At 42.2% G+C, this 21,333-nt stretch overlaps 1 protein-coding gene across 5 annotated transcripts in view; it reads left to right on the top strand.

The window, feature by feature from the left end:
• Window positions 1–21,333, top strand: part of FGF13 (fibroblast growth factor 13) — a 507,578-nt gene that overhangs the window by 379,954 nt on the left and 106,291 nt on the right. For all 5 annotated transcript variants that reach the window (XM_077285266.1, XM_077285263.1, XM_077285267.1 and 2 more), the window contains one exon: window positions 4,956–5,059. In XM_077285266.1, coding sequence (XP_077141381.1) covers window positions 4,956–5,059 — 104 coding nt within the window. The remainder of the gene's footprint in view (window positions 1–4,955; window positions 5,060–21,333) is intronic.

The raw sequence follows: 21,333 nt of genomic DNA on the forward strand, positions 1-21,333 counted from the left end.
TGCACCCCCATTTTCCACCCAAATTTTGGGGAAAAAAGTGCGTCTTATAATCTGAAAAATACGGTATGCTGCCCCCAGAGCTGTCTGGAGACACTTCCTCCACTCTAAGTAGTAAATACACATGAATACTCAACCAAGTTGAGCATTCATGTATCTGAGGGCATCAGGAGAGATTGCTGTCCTCTAGTTGAAAGTCACAAGCTATCGCATGTGTACGGCCAGCTTTAGTGTCAATGTTCTGTGGACTCAGAACATACTGTTTATCATATGAACACCTTTATTTACATCCAAGATTTCTCGCCTACTGCTCTTCTCAAATCTTTTTAATTAAGACGGGGACAGCGGCACCTTTAAGTTGCTACCAGACCTATCTCAGAATAATCGGTTTCGTCCAGCCATTCATCAGCTTTGCAATTTCTCAGCAATGACTTTAGCATTTTTCGTTAACCTTTGTTAAATTAGTTTAACCCAAGTAATTGCGCTGCATAGAACATCATTAGCAGATAAAGTTCAAGTTTGAATGCTTAATGCTCAGCAAACTTTTAAATCATTTAAGTTCTCTGAACTATGATTCACTCAGATTCACTTAACACTTAGTATAGGAAAAAATAAAATAACAAGAAATTAGAGAGAAACCTATCAGTGTGATATCTTATGTATATACAGTTTATTTTTTCTTTGTAAATTACAAAGTAACAACATATTCTATAGTGTTGTACAGAATCTGGCCCATATTTATCAAGGTACTTGCCCCTGATTTTTTTGCCATATTTTACTCCAATAATAACTTCTTGAGGAGTTTTACAACCCCAATATTTTTAAAAATAGCTAACAATGGTCTAAGTCAGCAAAAGGAGTAATAATCACACTACTAATCCAAAGCCTCCCTGGTACACTGTTGTTCTGTTCACCTGACTCTAGTAATGATGTAAGTCCACAAGGACAGGGTCCTCTCCCCTCTGTACCAGTCTGTCATTGTAAATTTGTTTACTGTAAACGATGGCTACAATTCTGTATGTAACCCCTTTTCATGTACAGCACCATGGAATTAATGGTGCTATATAAATAAATAATAATGATGCGTTTCGGTGTAAGAAATACTGCAGCGTGCTTTGTTATTATATTTCGCGTAAAATGGTGGACACCATCATGGAAATCTCACTTAAAACCATTTGAGCCATTGGAGTTTATTTGGGCATCTTTTTGAGTGTCTCATGTTATGGATCCTTCCCCTTCTATGAATTCCATCTTATAGTGTAACAGAAAAATAGAATTCCTAATGTAGATAATGCCTAATAATTAAAGAGGCACCCTATCAAAGTTATTATCCTCTTAGTATATTGCAGTCACCATATTATATAGCACTGTGTACTTACAATTCCTCATTTTGTCTTTCTACCCAGTTAATTCTTCTGTTTTCCATCAAGTCTATGACATCACGTGATTAAAAACTGACTAGCTGACTCCTTCCAAGAAACAGAAAGTCTCTTTAACAAAATGAGTCATCATTAGAGATGGGCGAACCCGAACAGTAAGGTTTGGCATCCGTATTGTAGACCTACTGTTCGGGCACGGCCACCAAACATGAACTTCACCAGGAAGTCCATGTTACTGTTTGGGTTCACACCGGGTGTCTGTCATGCTGTCTTGTGACTGACAGTGTGGAAAACACAGATTCTGATCACCAGTAAAATCATTACCGCTGGTCAGAGAGCCCGGTTCCCACTCTGTCAAGTGACAGCATGAGAAAGCAGCTGTCATCAGAGGTAAAAATGTAAAAAAAACGCATGAAGTCCCCCAATTTTTCACAAACAGCCAAGGTAAAGCAGACTGCTGGGGGCTGGGATTCTCAGGCTGCTAAGGGGCCATGGATATTGCCCCTCCCAGCCTAGAAATGGCCCACAGCCACCCAGAAAAGGCGCATCTATTAGATACGCCAATTATGGTGCTTTGCTCGGCTCTTCCCTTTGCCCTTGGCGAATGAGTTGCTGCAAGTGCAGCATAAGTGACCAGCTGTGACAATATCGAGGTTACTGCCAGTCACTGAGGCTCTGTTCTCAGCTGGGCAAATGAACTGCAGTGATCTTGGTGAGATCTTAGAGAACACCTTGAAAAAGGCTCATGGTGTAGCGCTGACCTCAACGAGTTCACCAATTTCTCATAGTCAACTGCGGTGAATTCTTGGAGATCAGTGCTGCACCTTGAAACTATCTCACTGTGCTAGCGAGGATCTTGCTAAGGTCACTGTAGGTAATTTTCCTGGCTGGGAACGCAGTCTCCATGACAGGTGGTAACCTTGATGAGATCACTTCTAGTCACTGATGCTGTGTTCGCAGCAGCTCATTCTCCAGTGGTTCTCAGCCTGGACGGTCACCTCTTGGCACCATCCAGGTTAAAAACTGTTTATCCCTCAGACATGGATTACAGCGTGGGAAAGAACAATGGGCAGGTGAGGAATATTGTTGTTTTTTATTTTAGTTTTATTACAGGAGATGAGGGATTCAATGGAATGGGTGTTAGGTGAGTATAACTGTATTTATTATCTTTCAATAAAAAGTAAAAGTGTTTTGTTTTATATCGAATAAAAGACTTTATTCTGGCTGTGTGTTAATTTACAATACAACTATAGAATTAGTAATGGAGATGCATCTTATAGACGCCTCCCCATTACTAATCCGTTGGCTTGATGTCACCTAACAATAGAAAGGTGATATCAACCCCACAAATATGAACCTCACTTACCACTGCTACAGGACATATCCATGGCCCCTTACCAGCTTGAGAATACCAGCCCCCAGCTGTCTGCTTTAGCTTGGCTGGTTGTCAAAAATGTAGGGGACCCCCATACCGTTTTTTTTTTTAAATTATTCATTTAAATAAGTTAAAAAAATCAGAGTGGAGACCCCTCTATTCCTAATAACCAGCCTAGCTGAAGCTAACAGTTGAGGGTTAAAGCCCCCAGCTGTGAGTTTTGCCTGGCTGGTTATCAAAAATACAAGGAAACCCATGCCATTTTTTTATTTACAGCACAGGCACTATCTGATGAATACTCCCATGAGCTGCCTGCTCTCGCTGTTATTATTGACAGCAGGCATAGGCTGATGGGAGCAGTAGTCCTAGTGAATGGATGTAAACTTTTTACCTCCGATCATAGCTACAGGCTCACGCTGCCAATTGACAGAATGGGAACTGCTGCTGTTTGACTGGCGGCAATGATTTTACCGCAGGTCAGAAGCGGCGTTTGCTGCACTGTGGCAAACACTGGATGTTCGGACCCTCCTTTCAAGTGAATGGGGTCCAGGTTTGGGTCCAGGGACTGTTCTGGTACCCAAACCTGGACATTTTGTAACTGTTTAGCCGAACCTGCCGGACTCGAACATCCAGAGGTCTGCCCATCTCTAGTCATTATTATAACTACATTACTACATCACTGAAAGTTCCTGGCTGCCCAGATCCACCTATTCTTCATGTCCTGACACAGCTGCAGTGCTCCTTCCCCTGCCAAGGACCTTGCGGTTATGTAGAATTGTAGCTCAAATGATGATATTAAAACATTTTAAAATTGTACGTCAGATTTCAGCAAAAAGAAAACTAGGAGGCTAAAGGGCAAACTAAAATTACATCAGTATTTTCTTAAAATAGAAAATGTGCTTGGGGAAAAATGGGTTCAATAAAGGGAGACATTAGAGTTGGGCGGATCGTTTGAAAGTCGAATTTGCCAGCTTTGCTGAATTTTACTCCAAAAATCCACCGCAATACTAAAAAACTTCCAATAGACCATAAAATATGTGTAAAACAGTCTGAGTTCTCTGATCTGTTTTAAGCTCTCCAATGCATACCACAACTTTTTAATCTCCAATTAACCACAACTTATCTGGCTAGGAAAAAATGGATGATAACAAGTGGTAATCAAAACAGTTGTATTTGTGTTGCATGTGTGGGTCTAATATTGAAGTACTACAACAAGGAAATATGCCAGAAAATAAAATAAAAGTACTTTTTTACAACACACACACTTTTTAAGGTTCTAAATTATGGAGATTATTCTTCTGGCATAAAAAAAATAAAATTTAAAGGTTTTCATGTCTATCAATGCAGGAAGCACACTTTCTGTGTCACACAAGCCTTGTTTTCAGGATTTTGGTTCACTGGCAAAATTAGTACAGGGGGTTTAATACTGCCCACCCTGTTTGCAGAGTGTGAAAAATAAAAATGCAGTTTTTAATGTGCTGATACTGCAGTATTTCACAGATCAATGTATTCACAATCACACTAACTATACAACTACAGCATCTCCCTATATCATTTGAATCTCTGAATTAGTATTCACAGAATTAGACTGCCACTACCATTTTAAATGCGATTCAGCATTGAAATAGTACAAAACAATCAAATTGGGTGATTTCGTATCCCTAAGTGGAATGAGCTGTGTATGCTTTTCTCTTATCCCTATGCTGGAAAAGCCTAAAATGGCGCTGTTTGGACGGCCCCCTTTTTTAAAATGGTTGTTATAGTCCACGTTGATTGGCTTGGTTAGATCATGTGATGCAATAGCTGGAGGGCATTATGGGGAACTCTGTGCTGTCATTCCTGATGTTGTACCATTTTATGAGTCTTCAAAATTTTTTTGTTGGCGATCTGAATTGCAGAGTGTTTGAATTCATAGGGACCTTTGAATTTCAACAGTCAATTTGAAATCAGTCTTCCATAGATCGATCTCCTCATCTCAAGTGAAAGGGATTCATGGAGAGCTAACGTTCCACAGGATAAGGGGCACAAAATTCTTGCCTTGCCTCCAGAAGTGGCAATCTATACAACGTCAGTGATGATCTACCCATAGTTACTTGATGTTTTTTGACAGGCTCCATGAGGAGTCAATGTAATAGTTGTAGATACCTGATTATTTTATGTATAATAATGTGTTTGTTGATTTTGATTATTTGTATCTTTTTCAGCTTTGTTTAACCTCATACCAGTTGGCTTACGAGTGGTGGCTATTCAAGGTGTTCAAACGAAGCTATACCTAGCCATGAACAGTGATGGATATTTGTACCCTTCAGTAAGTACATTTTAGTGGGATTAATAAATTTGAACTACGGTAAATTAAAGTTTTCTATAATAAATTAATATTGGGCTGAATGTACTGTATGTTAAGAAATTTGATATTTTCTTGGCACTACCAGAGCAATAGTTCCAAAATTTGGGCTATTTAAAGGAGTTTTGGACTGGAAAAAAAACCAAAATAAATAATAGCTGGGAATACCACAAAAATAAAAAAGCAATACTTAACTGTTAAATCCACACTATTTCAGTTTCACCACTCTGACCTTTTGTTCACTTTTCTGCAGTGATCATGTGCCAAAAATCCATGTGACCATTGCAGCCAATCACTGGCCTCAGTGATGATATGTGTATGTAAGGGCACAAAACCACTGAGGCTAGTGATTGGGTGCAGTGGTCAAGTGGATGTCTGGTACATGATCACTTCAGCAAAGTAATTAAGACCATTGGCACAAGAGCAGCTGGCTATTAAATGGGTTAAGACTGTTTTTTTAACTGCTGATAGAATTTTTTAAGACTCTGGATAATCCCAGTAAATTATTTTGTAAAATGCCATATGGTAACTAAAATCACTAAACCATTGCCATGCAAAATAAACGCTTGAGAAAAGCTCACTGGAGCTAAAATGTTGAGTTGGTTAATAAAAATTGATTTCACTGAATGTACTGCCTCACTCTCAGTAGTTATCTATTGCCAAGCACAGTTGGGTATTCTACCTTATAGTCAACGTGAGGAAATTAAAATTCCCTCTACGTCAGTAATCTGGTTTGAAAGACACACAATTTGTGCAAAGAGCTTGTGCAAAAAAAATGCACCTTTTGACACTTTTCTTAGCATCGGCTAGAGTTTGGCCTTAATGACAAAGTCAACCAAAGTGGGATACAGTTATCCAAAATGTATGCTAAGAAAACCTGTCATACACTGTAGCTGACTTCTACCACAACTGTTTATGTTTTTAATGGGAGAAAAGCCCAGTCTTAAGATATTTGGCCCACTTTAGTCCAACAGGCTTTTATTCAAAGCCAGTCTTTCCCTTAATGTTTCTAAAAGATAATACCTTTATAAGGCAGTTTTTGATGGGGCATGTTACAATCTAGCGTCAAACGACTGTATGCTCTCCATCTGAGAAAAATTGTGTAATTATGCTAATCACACTGAAATCAGAGTTTGATCAGAGTATGATCACAGTGTGATTGGTTTTTCTTGGATCTGGAGAATATAGAAAAAAAAGTTTCTCCATCTTCCTTATTCTGTCAGTCCGTGAATGTCAGCCTTCACTCAGATGCCATCCAAGTGTAATAATACAAAGAAAAAACACAAAAATTAAGCTTCACTTGAGTTGAAACACATGCAGCTCAAAACGCATGTTCATATTGGCCACAAAACATATAAAACTTACAAAAGAAAAAATGAGCAAAAACCCTGCTGTAACTAAGTAAATAAAAGCAAAAAGTGCATTTAAATAACACAGGATTCTTAGTATTACTGTTTTTGATCAAAAATAGCATAAAAGCCATCCCACCACGACAAGGTAACTCTGATTGGGACAGTCCTACACTGTCTAATATTAAAACCTTACCATGTGTCAATGTTGACCTCAGCGTGAATAAGGGCAGACAAAAGGACTGGGCCCAACCAGTGAAACATCAGTCTGGAGAAGCCTTATATACAATTTATAGCTCAGAAAAAAGGAGGCCATGTAAGGAGGTCAACGAGATCATGGGTACCTGCATGCTGGGTCCGGAACTAGAGAGGCTGCATCCCCTGTTTCTGGGGGGAAGCTTGAGATAGGCAGACCATCCCCTGCTGCATGAGGGAAGCATTAGTGAGACGGAGCTTCCTCCTGGCGGAGAAAGAGAGGGAAAAAGTGCACGCTGCAGGACAGTCTGTCTCCGGCGCAGAGCAGTGTGGAGGACAGGACAGAGAGCAGCACGCAGAGCGGTGAGTGGCGCGCCCTGCCTCCCCTGCCAGAAAGTACCAGCTTGGTGACGGGCCATATAGATGGAGCCGCTGTCGCCTGTAAAGAGAGCCGTACAGAGCAGAGCCCTGCATAACAGAGCCGTGCATTACAGAGCCATGCGGAATAGCGCCACACAGTACAGAGCTGTGCAGAGTGGAGCCGTGTGGAGCAGAGCAGAACTGAGCTGGGTGTTGCAGCGCGCCCAGTAACTGACAGAGATAAAGATGCCATGCACTTAGTGACTGAGCAATACAGTGCACGTGCCGCAAGTAGTGTACTTAGTGCTGCATAGATGTTGGTGACCTTTCACTTGTTTACACCGTGGAGCAGAGTTATGTTCTGGCGGTTCCACACATTGGAGTCAGTACCGTGCTAGACACACGTGAGTACGATAAAGATATCCTCTCCTCACAGACTTTGTCGAGACATCAAGTGCCGCTGTTGTCGGTGCCACCGTTGGAACCTTGAGACAATGCATAGAAGAAGACCACAATCGGATAAGTTTCTCCTATTTAATTACTGAACTATCGATCGTCCCTGACCTGCCCTGCTACTCTCCCAGTTCTTCCTCATTTCCCTACCGTCACCCTGCAACCCACTTCTCACTCTGTGGAGTGCATTTATTGTTAATAAAACTGTTAACTCTTGATGTGCCTCCTGTCCGTGATGACATCCCACGTTCCTGCGATTTCTACACATAGCATAGTCGGCAGGATGTTGTACTATTGCGTGGAGGTGGCAGATCAAGCAGTTAGAGGGGGTCTTAGAGGTAGTATCTCGCTGGGGGCCATGTTAAACAACTTCCCAAAATTCACTGGAAATAATACCATGCTGTGGAGTTGAGCAGAACGTATAAGGGGGTTGATGAGTATGCCCCCCATGACCCCGGCCCTAGAAGCAGAGGTGGCTATGATGGCTTTAGATAGGGAGGCCAGGCACTCTATCATGCTCTGGCAAGAGACACCCTGGGTAAAGTTCTACTAATACTTGAGGAGACGCATGGGGATCCTATGGACGTGGGAGAGTTACATATGATCTGTTCAGGCTTATTTAAAGAGAGGTGGAGATTGTGACCCAACTTATGAATGTGCTGCAGGAACTCCATGCTGCCATTGCTCGCAAAGATGGAGTAGGCGTAGGGTCCATTGACGTAGTGCTGCGAGACTAGCTAGTGACAGGCTTACGCGATGTGCTGATGAAGCAGGCTCTGCGAGAGTGCCTGAGAGTTAAACCCAGCATGACTTTCTCTGAAATAGGGGCAGAAGCACACATAGGTGAGCAGGAGCAGGGGATTACAGCCTTGACAGGGATGGTCCGAAACTGCAGAGTGCGCAACCCGAATGAAGAAGAGCTGACGTGGTCCCACAACATACGGCTGGGAATGCAAAAATAATGACAAGAAGTCGAAAGCATGAGGAAAGCCCTTGCTGCTGTCTTGAAGCCCAGCATCATGCCCCAAGGTAATTCACAGCAGTTAGAGGAGAGGTGCAGAACATCAGAGGTACCCCAGCTGTCTCCCCAAAATTTGCTTCCAGGTCATGGAATGAAGAGCGCTCGCAGATGGGATACTCTTCCCACAGAGGCCGACGATCCATAAGGAAGTGCCCACCAGAGAGGTGCAGAAGCAAGTGCTGGACATGTGGTAGAGTGGGACAACTGTCCAGAAATTGCCCTAGCAGAGACCAACGATGGCGGAGAACTGCTCATCCTTCCGAAGGTCCTGCTAATAAGAGAGATAGAGCCACGATGGAGCCACAACGAATGACAGTGAGAATAGATAGAGAGGGTGTCGACTGTCCACGATAAAATGTCTGCGCTTTCCCGACACGTGGCGGCGACTCTGGCAAAACTCCAAACTGGCTCTAGAGGTCCCGATGGTGAGATTCGACCTGAAGAGGAGGAAGGGACGACTGCCCGAGCGGTAAATCGCCATTATGCTCTCCACAAGCTCCCGACAAAGGAGAGAAGGTGACAAGCGTTCCCGAGATGCCTGCTCCTATGGTTCTCATTGATGAGAAGGAAGAGCTATTATTGTCGTCCCCTGAGGTGGAAAGTTTGCCAGCCATCAGCTCACAAGATCCTGCTGACTACAGCGCGGAAGACGAAGGGTCCGGCCTGCATGGTCTTGACGCATCTGAATCCAGTTCTGGCAGGAATGTGCCTGTCAAAGAGAGGGGGAGCTATGGAGAAGATACCAGTACTAAGTCCCCAAACTGAGGAACCCGAGCAAGAAGTCCCTAAGGTTTCTGCTGATGAAAAAGAAAAGGGCGGACCGTCTGCTCAAATGTCTGCTGGCCGCAAAGCTAAGAAGAAGAAGAAGAAAAAGAACATGATGCATGCAGCTGTAAAACCTGAGGTCACGAAACAATGATTTTCTGAAGACTTCTCCCCCACAGCTGTCAAAGATGAAGAGGAACAGGCCTCGGAGAAAGTTGCTCCATGGGACCTGGACTCCCGTTCCCAACCACTCCACCCAAAGCTCAGGGTGACCATTACGAGCTTTACAGGAAGAAGATGGAGCCAGAGAGGCAGAAGCAGTTGCTTAAAATTATGGGCATCTGTCGGACCTCAGATGACTGTACTGGAGTACGAAGAGTTCTCACCTGTGGAATGGCGAGCTAAAAGAGAGGGAGAATGTAAGAAGGTCAACGAGATCATGGTTACCTTCATGTTGGGTCCAGAACTAGAGAGGCTGCATACCTTGTTTCTGGGGGGAAGCCTGAGAGAGGTGGACCATCCCCTGCTGCATGAGGGAAGCATTGGTGATATGGAGCTTCCTGCTGACAAAGGAGGACAGAGAAAGAGTGGGAAAAAGCACGCCCTGCAGGATAGTTTGGCACCGGCGCAGAGCAGTATCGAGGACAGGACAGAGAGCAGCACGCAGAGCGGTGAGTGCCGCGCCCTGCCTCGCCCACCAGAGTACCGGCTTGGTGACAAGCCATATAGAAAGAGCCTCCATTGCCTGCAGAGAAAGCCATACAGAGCAGAGCCCTGCAGAACAGAGCCACGCAGTACAGAGCCATGCGGAACAGAGCTGCGCAGTGCAGAGCCGTGCAGAGTGGAGTCGTGTGGAGCAGAGCAGAACCAAGCTGGGTGTTGCAACGCGCCCAGTAACTGACAGAGATCAAGGTGCCGTGTGCTTAGTGACTGAGCAATACAGCACACGTGCCGCAAGTAGAGTACTTAGTGCTCCATAGACGTTGGTGACCTTTCACCTGTTTACACTGTGGAGCAGAGTTACGTTCTGGCGGTTCCACACATTGGACTCAGTACTGTGCTAGAGACATGTGAGTATGGGAATGTTATCCTCTCCTCACAGACTTCGTTGAGACGTCAAGTGCCGCTGTTGTCAGTGCCACCTTTGGATTCCCATCTGTCACAGACTTCATCGCGACGTCGTGTGGCGGTGTTGTCAGTGACACCGTTGGAACCCTGAGACGTTGCACAGAAGAAGACTACAGTCGGATAAGTTTCTCCTCTTTAATTACTGAACTATCGTTCATCCCTGACCTACCCTGCCACTCTCCCAGTTCTTCCCCATTTCCCTACCGTCACCCTGCAACCCACTACTCCCAGCGTGGAGTGCATTTATGGTTAATAAAACTGTTAACTCTTGATCTGCCTCCTGTCCGTGAAGACATCCCACGTTCCTAATATTTCAACACTCACACCCCGGCTTGCACAGAATGCAATATTATAAAGAAAAAACACAAAAATTGAGCTTCACTTGAGTTGGTAGACATGCAGCTCATAAATGCATGTTCAAATGGGCCGTAAAACATATAAAACCTACAAGAGAAAAAATGAGCAAAACCCTGCTGTAACTAAGTAAAAAGCAAAAAGTGCATCTAAATAACACAGAGTTTTTAGTAATACTGTTTGTGATCAAAAATAGCACAAAAGCCATCCCACCACAACAAGGTAACTCTGATTGGGATGGTCCTACACTGTCTAATATTAAAGGTTAAATCTTACCATGTGTCGATGTTGACCTCAGCGTGAATAAGGGCAGACAAAAGGACCAGACCCAACCAGTGAAACACCAGTCTGGGCAAGCCTTATATACAATTTCCAGCTCAGAACCACACCCCGGCTTGCACAGAAAAAACACAAAAATTGAGCCTCCCTTTTTCTGAGCTAGAGATTGTATATAAGGCTTCCCCAGTCTGGTGTTTCACTGGTTGGGCCAATCCTTTTGACTGCCCTTAATCACACTGAGGTCAACATTGACACATGGTAAGGTTTTAATATTAGACAGTGTAGGACTGTCCCGATTGGAGTTACCTTGTCAGGGTGGGATGGCTTTTATGCTATTTTTGATCAAAAACAGTATTACTAAAAACTCTGTATTATTTAAAGTTCATCTTAGTGCAGTCTGATTTTTTTCATGGATCCATTGACTTGAATAGCCGAGTGCAACCCGATTATTGGAGGCAATTTATGTGTCCTGCGATTTTTTTTCCTTGGACATGAGTAAAGCCTCATTGAATAAGATTGGTTCGAATGCAATCCAATGTTTTGACCGATCGCACTCGGACCGAAACTGGTAATCTGAATGAGCCCTCTCTGTAAGAAAAAAACCCATGCATTAAATTGGAGACACATTTGCAGCCGGTATATTAAGATGTATACATCTTCTGAAACTATGAATTAAAATGGTAATTTCTTACCTCTGTCAACCGTAGGCATTTATTAAACACTTTCAAAAATTCAATCCATTCCAGCCACTGATCTACTAACATTAAGATCTATCACTGTGAGGTATAGGGGATACATAACAATATATCATGAATGACAGTCCAGCAAATGGCGATTGATTGGTAAGCAGCTTCTAGTTTATGTAAATTGATGCCCGCTGTGAGGCAGCTGTGATAATCCATCGCTGCACAGCGAGCTGGATGAAGCACACGTATAATCACTCTGAGCTGTGGCACATGTACGGCATTTTATAAAAGCTGCAGACACACATTTCCTCTTCTTTATCATTAGCATATGTTAAATAAGTCTGAACCCCGATAATCTACATAAGAAAAACATCCAATCAATCAAAATTAAAACATTAACGAGAAAAAAGCAACAAAAACAACTTTTACTGTAAAATGACGAAATCAAGATACTGATGAGTGCAGCACCAAAAATACCTGCTTAAATTCTAAGCTAAAAGAATACAGAGAAGCAACTAACATTTCTATTATAATATCAACTATCCGGGGAATCATTAGCATGAAAGCTATTACTGCAATGAAGTTGTGGTTACAGTGCAAAATAAAAGAAAATGTGAACTTGGTTAAGCTATTTGACTAAGTCAGAAGACATGGTCCTTTATTTTTGGAGAGATCTGCAGGATGGTGATGGGATGCATCTCTCCCTTCACTCTGGGTCTTGGGATTGGCTCATATCCCCAAATCCCATTTAATCTTTCAGTTAAGGTTTGGGTGTGCCAGCGTTTATTTTGCAATCATCAGAGCAGGAGACTATGTAATACAGGCCTGTGTGAGTCTTAACACAGACCAAAGAAGGCAAAGCCATTGATGCACTCATGAGTCATGAATGATACGGCGCCGCGTCGCACACTGAAATGGATTTCATACGGACTGGTATGGATCATCTGGCTGAGAACTGGATGATAAAGTTTGAGTTACTTTGTAAGTTACCAAAATAAAGACATTTAAGTTGGACTAACCTTGGTTACTGCCTCTTAACCACACTGTCATGAAAACTGCTGCATTATAATATGTACAAAAAAAGGAAGAAAGGGCTTAATAGGGCAACAATTCTTAAGGCGTGCTTCACATAAAACGTATAAAACACGGATGTGAAAACCGGTACCGGTGTCATCAGTGTTTTCCTTCCGTTTGTCCATTTTTACCATCAGTGTGTCATCAATGTTTTTCCGGTATGGATAAAGAAATAAATTACAACGCTTCTCCTATACTTTGTAGTGTTACACGGATGGCACACAGATGCCATCCATGTGCTGTGCATATTTTTCACGGACTCATATACTTGTATTGGCCCTTTTCATCCGTGCTGCCAGAAAAAAAACGGCCTTCTGGTTTGCACGGACACAGTCTGTGTAAAAAGCGGACATGTGCATAGCAGCCCCATAGGTTATCATTTGTTGAAGTGTTATCTATGCAAATAGCGGAAACCACACATGGACATGTGAAGGAGGCCTAACATGCAGTGTAAGGGTACTGTCACACTCTGCAACTTTCCAACGATCACGACCAGCGATACGACCTGGCCGTGATCATTGGAAAGTCGTTGTGTGGTCGCTGGAGAGCTGTCACACAGACCGATCTCCAGCGACCAACGATGCCGAAGGCCCCGGGTAACCAGGGTAAACATCGGGATACTAAGTGCAGGGCCGCGCTTAGTAACCCGATGTTTACCCTGGTTACCATCGTAAAAGTAAAAAAAATCAAACACTACATACTCACATTCCGGTGTCCGTCAGGTCCCTAGCCGTCTGCTTCCCGCTCTGACTGAGTGCCGCCGTAAAGTGAAAGCAGATCACAGCGGTGACTGACGGCAGTCAGTCAGAGCGGGAAGCAGACGGCAAGGGACCTGACGGACACCGGAATGTGAGTATGTAGTGTTTGTTTTTTTTTACTTTTACGATGGTAACCAGGGTAAACATTGGGTTACTAAGCGTGGCCCTGCGCTTAGTAACCCGATGTTTACCCTGGTTACAAGCGAACGCATCGTTGGATCGGTGTCACACACACCGATCCAACGATGACAGCGGGAGATCCAGCGACGAAAGAAAGTTCCAAACGATCTGCTACGACGTACGATTCTCAGCGGGGTCCCTGATCGCTGCTGCGTGTCAGACACAGCGATATCGTATGGATATCGCTGGAACGTCATGGATCGTACCGTCGTAGTGACAAAAGTGCCACTGTGAGACAGTACCCTTATACATTTTATATGCATTGTTGGTGCTCACCTAGTGGGGTAGTGCTAAGCGCATAACACCTAAAGATGTCTTTCACCACACAAACTTATGAGGCTTCCGGGCCTCCTCTGCCCATAGCGGATTGGTCATATTATTGCATGGTGAGCATACGAAGAACATAGTTTATTGGCCAATGTGCTATTCCCATAGCAGTAGAACTGAACACTACATACGTGTATTGTTTATTTAATGCAGGTATTTGACATATGATGCATATTGGGGAAAAAAAAGCAAGAAGAGAGGAGGGGTGGGGAGCACTGACCATGAAACACATTGTAAGTCAAACACCTATAATAAAGAAGGAATACAGCTACAAAGTCTTCTGCTCTTCTGCTATGGAAATAACACACTGACCTAACACACTGACCTACAACCTCTGTTCTTCATATTCTCTCTTCACAACCATTATGCAGCGGCAAATACAAATTCATTTAGCAACATTTGTTTTCCGGCTTATTGTCATATATATCAGGCTCCCATCACTTTTACTGATTCTTGCAAAATAGTGAGAAAAGGGGTTTGAATTTTCTTGGATACAGGTGTATCTCACAAAATTAGAATGTCAGCAAAAAGTTATTTTATTTCAGTTCTTCAATACAAAAAGGGAAACTCATATGTTATATAGAGTCATTACAGAGTGATCAATTTCAAGTGTTTATTTCTGTTAATATTTATGGCTTACATTCTCTACCGGTAAGTTTTTGGAGTGTGGGAGGAAACCCATGCAACCACGTGGAGAAGATACAAACTCCTCACAGATGTTCTCCTTGGTTGGATTTGAATCCAGGACTCCAGCGCTGGAAGGCTGCAGTGCTAATCACTGAGCCACCGTGCTGCTGTTGGCTCATCATATTAATAAAATGGCCTATTGCCCATGATTGTCTGTGCTATTACAGTGCTGTCAAATTCATTTCAATGAGGCTACAATACCACGCAAAGGCATAAGTGGTGCAAGACCAGAAAGAATGCAGCCATGTTTTTCTAATCCTATGCACCCATCTGAAAAAAAAACTCTGTAGATTTAATTGCAGCTCTATGAAGAACCATAAGGGTATGTGTCCACATTCCATAAAGGTAGCGCTTTGGATGCAGCAGATACCCCGCACCGCCCAAAGCGCTGCCGGCTTTTGTACGCACGGTGATTCCGCATATGTTCATTGAACCGTGCGGAATCACTGCAACCTATACATAGGACGGTGCTATTTATCTCGCGGAGACTGAGTGTCTCTGCAAGATAAATAGATATGCTGCAGTCTATAAAGACGTGCCTCATGTGCATATACGCAGGCCTGCCACCTGCGTCTTTGAACGCATAAAATCCCCTCCACTAGGCTGTAATATCTGGACGCTGTGGCTGTACGCAGCATCCAATCCGCATCAAATACTGAACGTGGAAACATACCGTCAGGGTGCTTTTACATTGCATTGTTGTTTGTCCCTGTTGAGGCATACGTTCAAAATAACCCTCAAAATGGGGTCCAGACGTATGCGCCGACAGGACCATAGACTGTAATTTGGACGTCAGAGTGAACGTGCGCTATGCCGTGCACTTTTTTCAGGAGTGTACGCATACAACAGGCGGGCAGTCAGATGCAATTTGCTATGTCTGAATGTCTACTTCCTGCAGGCGTACGCTCCAGAAAAAAGGGCATGACAGAGTGCATATTCGCTCTGCCGTCACCATTGCAGTCTATGGCCCTGCCAGACGCAATGTGAAAGCACCCTTATTAATACAAATTTTTAGATTACAAATGTGCACCTAAGGGTACTGTCACACTCTGCAACTTTCCAACGATCACGACCAGCAATACGACCTGGCCATGATCGTTGGAAAGTCGTTGTGTGGTCGCTGGAGAGCTGTCACACAGACTGCTCTCCAGCGACCAACGATGCCGAGGTCCCGGGTAACCAGGGTAAACATCGGGTTACTAAGCGCAGGGCCGCGCTTAGTAACCCGATGTTTACCCTGGTTACCAGCGTAAAAGTAAAAAAAAAAAAAAACGTACATACTCACATTCCGGTGTCCTTCAGGTCCCTTGCCGTCTGCTTCCCGCTCTGACTGAGTGCCGCCGTAAAGTGAAAGCAGATCACAGCGGTGACGTCACCGCTGTGCTCTGTACTGCCTTATGGCCGGGAGTCAGGCAGAGCGGGAAGCAGACGGCAAGGGACCTGACGGACACCGGAATGTGAGTATGTACGTTTTTTTTTTTTTTTACTTTTACGCTGGTAACCAGGGTAAACATCGGGTTACTAAGCGCGGCCCTGCGCTTAGTAACCCGATGTTTACCCTGGTTACAAGCGAACGCATCGCTGACAGTGATGACAGCGGGAGATCCAGCGACGAAATAAAGTTCCAAACGATCTGCTACGACGTACGATTCTCAGCGGGGTCCCTGATCGCTGCTGCGTGTCAGACACAGCGATATCGTATGGATATCGTTGGAACGTCACGGATCGTACCGTCGTAGCGATCAAAGTGCCACTGTGTGACAGTACCCTAACTGCACAAATAAACTCAGCACTTAGGGCCTCATGGTGGCTCAGGGGTCGGGTTGATGCCTTACAGCACTGGGTTCCTGGGTTCAAATTTCACTAAGGACAACATCTGCAAGGAGTTTGTATGATCTCCCCATGTTTGGTGGGTTTCCTCCAGGCTCTCCAGTTTCCTCATACACACTCCAAAGACATACTGATGGGGAATGTAGATTGTGAGACCCAATGGGGACAGTGATGATGACTAAAGTAAAATGGAATATGATAGCACTATATAAGCAGCTCATAATAAAACTGAGCACTGTTATATCTGTAAGTACCGAGATCATCTTGTTCCTGCAATATCAAAAAGTCAAGGCATGTCATAAACAATATGTAATATCAATTTTTGGGCGTACAGATTAGTGTGCACATTTAGGATTTCCATGTTGCTAGGGAGAGTTTCCCTCATTATGTACAGCAGGAGCTCTTTGGTTACCATTGTCTTCTCCTTGTAGACCATTACAATTAGAGAATATGCCGCCTTTACGTATGAAGAATAATGATGTTGGTTTTACCCCAGAATGATTTGTGAAAGTGAACAAAAATGATCCTGCAAAAATTAATCTTTATAGATGCTCATTAGATGAAGGATTGCACAGTAATCTGTGTCCTGCAACCTAGCCGACATTTAGGAGGAAGCGAGCTCAATCAATACGTGTGCCGAGACTTTCCCACATACTGTGACAGCTTATTACAGGCTTCTCGGTTCTCATTTCACTCCTCTAACCTGTGACTCATGCTTATGGCTTTTGTTGTAATTTAATAGCTGTTTTTGCTTTTCGGTTACTGTACAATATGTTGTTATTATGTCGTTTTCATTTGCTAAAATGAGATTATTTGTAGGATTGAAATGAATAATATTGGTGTAATTCCAATATAATAATTTCTTTATAATGTAGGAAAATATGTTTATACTTTGTGGTTATTATGTAATATTTTATTCATTGATGTGTTTTGTTTTTTTAATTTTCTGTTTTTCAACAAGTCAACAATTTACTAATGGACTTGTTCACATGTTACATTTTTGGTGCATTTTTCTGAGCGTTTTTTTTTTTTGTGTATTTTAAAGTAGCAGTAAAATAAATGAGATTTCCAAAATGTCATTCACCAGATGCGCTTTTTTTTATCTGTAGCATGTTTTGAGCTGCGGTGTGTTTTTGTAATAACGCAACATGTCAATTCTTTCAGCCTTTTAGCTGCATTTTTCAACACATTCGATTGAATGCCTAAAAACTGCTTCAAAAACACAAAGAATGTGAAAATTGAATCATAAACTTATGCTCTGATAGGCTTTTGGACATACTGATATTTTTAGGATTATGATTTAGGGAACAGTGCAAAAGATTTAGTGAGTTAGATGCAAGACAAGTCTGCCTTATTTTGCACCAAAAACTGGTTTCCATGAACTGCCCAATTTTTACTATGTGTCTTAGACTCTTTTTATGCTTTTTGGGTCAGTGAGTTTCACAATTTTTGCCTTAATAGTAAGGAGGAAATAATATACAACTAATACGGCATTTCATGCCATAATTGCACCAAAATTTTGGTTAAAAAAACTATCGGCATATATTAAGCAGATCAAGAATTGATGTATAGATATGCCAAAATATATAATTCCGAATCAACCTTGGAGATAACATTAAATACACAGTAATCTCCAGCGATCTAAGGCAGGAAGGTAAGTATAAAAATGATTCCTTTATTTCCTTTGGTTAAAAGAACATGTTACAGGCAGTGGATACCATGGATGGTAAGTCTCAAGGAGTCTTAATCATTGAATCCATGGTTAATACTCCTTGAATTGAAACGCGTTGGAATTCTTACCATCCACTGTGGTATCCACTGCCTGTAACATGATCTTTTAACAAAGAAAATAAAGGAATAATTTTTATACTTACCTTCCTGCCTGAGATCGCTGGAGATTACTGTGTATTTGGAGTTGTGTATGTCAGGCCAGGCCGGCTCCGTGCAACGGTGTGGATTCTGCTGTCCGAGAACGCCAAGGGGTGAGCTGAACATTTTTTTCATATTTGGAGATAACTTTTATGCATTTTACCACTGTGTTTACTGTATTATAAACAGAATTAGTAAATCCACCTCATTGTTAGAGCTACTTTACCTTAGTAGAGCCATTAAAGGAATGGTCTGAAGTACAAAGTCATTTTCCTCCCTATCAATTTAGTGTCATCTTAACTATTTTCTAATATAGTTGAAGTATAACTGCAATTTCTTACTGCTTTTCTTTTTCTCCCTACTTAGTTTTTGATGATGCTTTGTTTGAGAATCCCATTGCATGTTTGGATATTCAAATGAAGCGTCATCAGGGGGCAGCCCCTGCCCCCTCCCTGAAACAAAGCATCATTAATGACACTCATTTCAGGGGCTGGGCAAATCCCTGCGTGGTGTTCAATGTGCACAATGACAGTGCACTCTTTTGCCTGTTCAGATCAGCAGTAATGTGCCAGCAACAGAGGATGTTGTCTGAATACCCAAAATGCAGACACCAATGATGTCACTTACGGGGCAGCTCTGGTCTCTGCATGCTGGGTATTTTGACAACACACTCCCCTGCCAGCTAGTTACTGATGATTTGAGATGGCAACAGAGAGTGCACTGTCATTGTGCACATTGCATAGTTTGCAGGGTCCAGTCCTGCCCCTGAAATGAGTGTAACTGATGAGGGGCAGTGAGGGGTCAGTGACTGCAGCTTCTGTCCCCTGATGCTTTGTTTGAGTTTCCCAGCATGCACTAAGATTCTCCAACAAAGTGTGATCAAAAAGGAGGTGGATAAAAAAATGAAAAATGAGCTAGATAGTGTAATTAAGGAAGGATAGGGAATATTTGATTCAAGTATATTAGACAATTGTTTAGATTATGGTACTAAGTAGAAAGGGATTTGGCCTTCGGACCACCCCTTTAAATCAAAAAGTCTCAATTTCACTTGAAATCATTACAATATCAGAGTGTCCCAGGGTATGGCATGTGACAAGAGGCCATGACAAAAGTCATAAAAGGCTATTTTTCAGAAAAAGGAAAATATTCAGATGGTTTCCATAGACTTCTATATTATTACTTTGGACAAGGCAGAATATATTGCTGACACCGCCTGTAGCACATAGCACTCAGAGTACATGCCCAGCCAGACCAAGCTATCATAGGGATAGCAAATACATTCTAAAAATAAAATCTTGTTCTTTAATTTCCAGCAGGCTCTACCGTTTACGTGTGTTGGTGGGTTATAAATGAAGCATCAGGGTTTTTTTTTTAAATCCTAAACTGTATTTTTAAAAATGTAGATCAAATTGATCTAAAATCGCTAAATGTAACACATAAAGAGAAAAAATCCCTCAAATAGTACAGTGTATAAAATGTAAAGACCTGAGGATACCCATCAGTTCCGCACAAAGCTATTTCATCTTGTATGCCCAAGCAATGATTCTCTCAATGCACATTCGCCTGCATAGGAAGGTAATTACTTGCAAGACACAGAATTCCCCATCTGCAGTTCGGTGACAGAATAGAATTCACAGTTCTTCTTTTCCCCAGGAGAAATGCACAGAGAACAGCTTTTTTCTGTGAAAACAAAACTTTAGTGTTATGCAACTTTTTATTAGTTATTTTTTGCTTTTTTTTACTTTATAATTTTTTAGAAATTGTTACCTAAAATTCAACATTTAGCATTAATTCCCCATGTATATTTTACTTAAAAACCAACAAGAACTCTACCAGATGGTCATGGTTCTTTAATGAAGAAGTCCATCTTCCAAGAAGCTCTCACATTTAATATGGATGACGACCTCTCTCTGTCTCTCAGCATAACCCAATTATATGCAGACGGGCTTGGAGAATGTGACGTCCGTTTGCTATGGCTTGATGAACCTCAATACAGTGCTGATGTGACACTGAAGGATTACTAGTCACTTCATATCAAAGAGTAGTTATATGAGAGCCGAAGATGGGAGCTCATTTTCCAGTTTAGCGTTTCGAGATTTTCCATTTTCTCTTGTACTAATATTGTTTTTAACTGTTTTGTTGAAGAATGTGGTATATTTATTCTACATATGTAAAGAACCATTAAACCTACAATAAAATCGTCTCACATAAAAAGAAAATTAGATTGGAGTAGAGAAATTACTATTTTGTTCCTACAGAGTTTCTTTTTCAAAATTCTATGAACATTCCTAATTCTCTAAGCTAAAGTCATACTGGGGATTTTTTTTATATTAAAGCAGTATTCCTATTGTAGATTTTTTTCATTAATAGCAGTGTAGTCTTTAAAGTTTTTAGTTCCGGGGTCCTACTGTACATCCAGGCTCATACCGTCCTTAAAAAGAAAGGGTCCTTCTCAACTCAAGAAAATAGGGCTGAGCTGAAGTTTGATGTGTAATTTATCTAGCGGGAGACCCTAAAGCCCTTGTTTTATGCTACCACTTTGTAGATTGATGAGAAAAAAAACCCTGTTTGGGAGAGAAGAACAGACAAATCGTGGTGCATTAAGTGTGCAAAACACAATATTAAAATTTTTGATGTGTGCACAACTTTATGCGCTCACCTGGTGGAAGACTAGTAAGACTTTAGATTGTGTATCCTCAAAAAATCCCTTTGGTATACTTTTCAATGGACAGGGCTTGCAGCTTTGCTTGGGAGGATCCAAGTGAAAGAGCCAACCACAGGCTCTTGTGATTTACTTTGTAGATTGAGCTAGTCCTTTAACACTAATTTATTGAAAGCAGGTTTTAATAGTATATGATTTTACATATAGAGATGAGCGGAGAAGACAAAATTTGAATTCACCTGTTCTTCCAGATTTTTCCTG

This window comes from Ranitomeya variabilis, chromosome 2, assembly GCF_051348905.1.
Source record: "Ranitomeya variabilis isolate aRanVar5 chromosome 2, aRanVar5.hap1, whole genome shotgun sequence".
In the NCBI taxonomy this organism is placed as follows: Eukaryota; Metazoa; Chordata; class Amphibia; order Anura; family Dendrobatidae; genus Ranitomeya; species Ranitomeya variabilis.